Source organism: Aotus nancymaae, unplaced genomic scaffold, assembly GCF_030222135.1.
Source record: "Aotus nancymaae isolate 86718 unplaced genomic scaffold, 86718_ANA_hifiasm-v0.15.2.pri h1tg000010l, whole genome shotgun sequence".
Lineage (NCBI taxonomy): Eukaryota > Metazoa > Chordata > Mammalia > Primates > Aotidae > Aotus > Aotus nancymaae.
In genome coordinates, this window is record NW_026988421.1 from 28,470,556 (window position 1) to 28,475,000 (window position 4,445).

General features: G+C 42.2%; 1 protein-coding gene across 2 annotated transcripts in view; it reads right to left on the bottom strand.

Annotated features, from left to right (window-relative positions):
- Positions 1 to 2,012: 2,012 nt before the first annotated feature.
- The window catches only part of NOLC1 (nucleolar and coiled-body phosphoprotein 1), a 12,025-nt gene continuing 9,592 nt past the window's right edge, over positions 2,013 to 4,445 (bottom strand). For both annotated transcript variants that reach the window (XM_021672973.2, XM_064373948.1), the window contains exons 11-13: positions 4,216 to 4,322; positions 3,953 to 4,045; positions 2,013 to 3,771 (exon numbers count right to left, since the gene is read on the bottom strand). In XM_021672973.2, the coding sequence (XP_021528648.2) occupies positions 3,613 to 3,771; positions 3,953 to 4,045; positions 4,216 to 4,322 (359 nt within the window). In that variant the 3' untranslated portion in view covers positions 2,013 to 3,612. The remainder of the gene's footprint in view (positions 3,772 to 3,952; positions 4,046 to 4,215; positions 4,323 to 4,445) is intronic.

A 4,445-nucleotide genomic window follows, 5' to 3' on the forward strand; every position in this document is an offset into this window, starting at 1 on the left:
TACTTAACACTACTCAACAATACAATTAAAAATGATTGGTGGTAAATTTCATGTTGTGCTTTACCACTATAAAACAAAAATGAGAGAACATTATCCTTTATCCAAGTAGAAAAGATCAATTTGGTAAATAGTGTTGGCAAGAGGGCAAAGAGGCATGTTGATAAAATGTTGCTGGAACTATACAATTAGTATGATTTTGGAGGGCAATAATGATCAAAATGTTATTAATAAATGCAAATATCCTTTGAACCAGCTATCACTTTTAGGAATATTTCCTACATAAATCCACACAGATACTCAGTCTCATGTATAAGAATATCCAGTGTTAACACTATTTAAAATAGCAAAATACTCGAACAACCTAAACTTCTGCCCCTAAAATATTAATTTAAATAACTTAAACGGAGTACTATGCAGCCATTAAAAATGGGCTACTGTGTTCTGTTATGAAATGAGCTCTAAAAGTTGTAAAACATTGCACATGATAAACTGCCCCGTTTGTGCCAGGAAAAAAAGGATTGGAGGACGCATATAGTAGCACATACCTAGAAATTGTCTGGAAGGAGACATAAGAAGCAGGTTCCAGGAAATAGGGCTGAGACGAAAAAATTTTTTTAAGACAGTCTCGCTTCTTCGCCCGGGCTGGAATGCAGTGGCGAGATCTCGGCTCACTGCAACCTCTGTCTCCCAGGCTCAAGTAATTCTCTGCCTCAGCCTTCTGATTGGCTGGGATTACAGGTGCCCGTCACCTCACCCAGGTAATTTTTTTGTATTTTAGTAGAGATGGGGTTTTACCATCTGGGCCAGGCTGGTCTTGAACTCCTGACCTCATGATCCACCCGCACTGGCTTCCCAAACTGTTGGGATTACAGGCATGAGCCACCATGCCTGGCCTTCTATTTTTGGAGACAAGAGTTTCGCCCTTGTCACCCATTCCAGCCCAGGCTGGAGTGCAATGACACGATCTTGGCTCACTGCAACCTCCGCATCTCGGGTTCCCAGGTTCAAGCTGGGATTACAGGTGTGAGCCACCACACCTGGCCTTAAATTTTTCATTGTATACTATTATTTTTAACAAATATATTTGAAAATGGAAGCATGAAGGTGGGAAATACCAATTCACTTCTTTTCAAATACTCTTTAGATAAGTGGTTTTCAACTCTGGCTGCTCATTAGAATCACCTGGGAGCTTTAAAATATCCTAACACTCAGGCCTCACCAGAGAGCACCAGGGTCTGACTCAACATGTCTCAGGATGGGCCCCTGAATATCCGTGTTTTTAGTTCCCCAGATGACTCTAATTTTCAGCTGATGTCTTAGGAATCACTGATTTAGACCAGGGATTGGCACAAACCTTTTCTGTAAAAGGCCACATCCTAAATGTCTTAGGCTTTGTGGGCCATTGATAAGGTCTCTGTCATATCTCTTTTTTTTTTTTTGCCCAGGCTGGAGTGCAGTGGCACGATCTCAGCTCACCACAACCTCCACCTCCTGGGTTCAAGCGATTCTTCTGCCTCAGCCTCCCAAGTAGCTGGGATTACAGGCATGCACCACCATGCCTGGCTAATTTAGTATTTTTAGTAGAGATGGGGTTTCTGCATGTTGGTCAGCTGGTCTGGAACTCCTGACCAGGTGATCCACCCACCTCAGCCTCCCAAAGTGCTGGGATTACAGGTATGAGCCACCACACCGGCTATTATCTATCTTTTTAAAAAACCTTTACAAATGTAAAAACCATCCTTAGCTCTTAGGTAATATAAAAACAAGCCATGGGGTGGATTTGACCCATAGGCCATTTTGCCAACCCCCAATTTGGACTATGCACAGGCTGCAATATAGCCTGGAAAAGGCACCATGAGACAAGCTGTGGCCAAGAAAACCCTGCAAGCTGCTGCCAAAAAGCCTCTGCAGTGAAGTCATAGGTCCAGACCCCAGTCCTCTAACTGGGACCCAAGTTGTTCTGTTTTGAGTAGGAAGAAGGGGTTCAGACTCACAATAATAAACTCCCAAGACACATTATAAACCAGCCAGTTTATTATTTTATAGTAAGATGTAGCACTTTTACCATGCAGACTGAAATATCGGTGTCAGCATGAACAGTACATTTTCTTCCTAGAGGCAGTTACATGGAAAACCAGGTTATTATCAGGTTGTTTAGTGAGTGTGGAATCCAAACAAGAGGAGACTAATCTTAAGACCTACAAATCATCCATGAAGGCCTGGGGCACACTTTCCTACCACCCAAACACCTTAGCCTCCAGAAAGCTGTGGACTCTTCCTTTCCGTCTTGTTCTAGCTGAGTACCACCACTGATCAGTCATTTCCTGCAGCCATACCCACAGGCCAACTTGGCCTAAGAGCTGTATCTCTGGTCACTGGTTTGTGTTGTTATAACCACTGTTACTAACAGTTAAGGTTTTGAAGGGTGCACGTCAATCGCTCCCATGTACCAACTACAAGACCCATGTACCAACTATGAGATACAATAATCCTGTTAGTTTGTTCTCCCAAACCCACTCCACTCAAGTTTATAGGTAATATGCTCTGTAAGGTTCTTTCAACCCCATTAGCACATACAGAGATTACCAATAAATTCATCAAATATAACCTACCTTCCTATTGAGGATTGAGTTTTTCTTTTCCCCACTTTCTTGATTCTCAACCATGTAGGAATTAATGAAACCAAATCTATGTCACCACTGCAACCAAGACAGCAATACCAAGTGATATGTATTTTTCAAATTAATGTCATTTTGTTCTCTATACTGTGATATACGATGCAGTCCTCAACTGAGTACTCAAGACTAGGAAGGGTCAAATTGTCAAAAAATGTCTATCAACAGTAGAAAAGTTTGCTTTCAAATTAAAAAACAAAGCATGTATTGCAAACATCATGTAATGATAAAATTACAGAAAAAAATAAATTCAGAATGACCCACGGCATTCATACCACACCAGCATTTTGCCTGTAACAAAACAGTAAATTTTATCCCAAAAAGTAGGTTAGGTCCATGCTGGCTAAAAACCTCAGTCCCAGACCCAATAAATGAGGATGAAATGCACAGTGCATGCTTAACATGACATTGCATATACATCAGCCATTCTTTAATGCCCCTCGCTAGGGTTTTGAGGGAAAGATGGATGAAATGTGAACATGTGCACTCACAAAGGCAGAATTTTCTTCCAATTATAAAAAGTCATACATGTGACCCTTTACTATGTCTTGGGCAATAGCTAAGTTTTTGTTTGTGGGAATCCACCTTTGAAAATCACAACAAAAATCAATAGGAAATGATTTAATATAAAATATACAAATTTCTAGAATGAAGACTTTCACAGAAAAGGAAGGAGACAACAATGAAAATGAATTTTCTTAAAAAATAACATTCCCTTATTTTGTCCCTACTACTCAACACTCAAAACCAAGTCTGTACAAAACTAGGTAACACAGAAAAGGACCAGAAAGGATGTTACACTGTAAAGTCTTAGGACCTACCCTAAACTTCTGTCCTCATCAAGACCCTCACCTAGAGAGCTGAGGGTTCCCAGGTCCACTGGAGAAAGTGAGTGGTCTCTGATCATCACCTCTGCTTTGCCAAAGATGGCCCCAGGTCATTCACTGTCAAACTTCACGGAATTGACCTGAACAGAGATGGAGCCTCCCCGGTAGCTGCCCCGCTTCTTCTTGGTTTTCTCATGCCGGAAGGACTTGCCTTTGGTGAACTTCAAAACCTGATTGGCTCGCTCTCCCCAGTCTCCGGCTGCACCTCGCTGGTGAGTAGAGAGAGGAGGTTAACACAGAAGGGCCATGCCAGGGCCCTGTCACTTTTTTCTTTCTACTCCCTACTCAAGGCAACCTGAAACCAGAGAGGATTCCCACCAATCTGAACCATGAGCTGTCCTCTCTGACACTACCACCCTCCCTCCCAAGAATGGCACAGATCTCTCTCACCTTGGCATCAAAGGAGTTGTCTGCCACTCGTGAATCCACCTCAATTTCCTCCTCCCTGACCCTTCGGAATGGGGATGATGCCCTTTTTTCCCCCTACGGAAGAATGAAGTAGGAAATTAAAGACAGAGTGATTATGTAACAGCTCTCCTGAGTGATACACATGTGTACATGTGCCAGGTCACGCCAGGCAGAGCTGTCAAGATGATCCTAGATTATTCTACTTTTAAAGAGCTGGCTCCTAAAAGGAAAGTGAGACAACTTACTTTCTTCCTTTTTGGAAATGTGTTAGGGGTCTGAAGCTTTATCTTCTTAGCCTGAGGAGTCTCTGCCTCCTTGGCAGCCTCATTCTGCTTCCGCTTCTTTAATGAACCTAAAAACAAAAAGCCAAACTCAGGCCAGGGGGCAGTGGCTCACAACTGGAACTCCAGCATTTATTTTCTTTTTTTTTTTTTTTTTTTTTTTTTGAGACGGAGTTTCGCTCTTGTTACCCAGG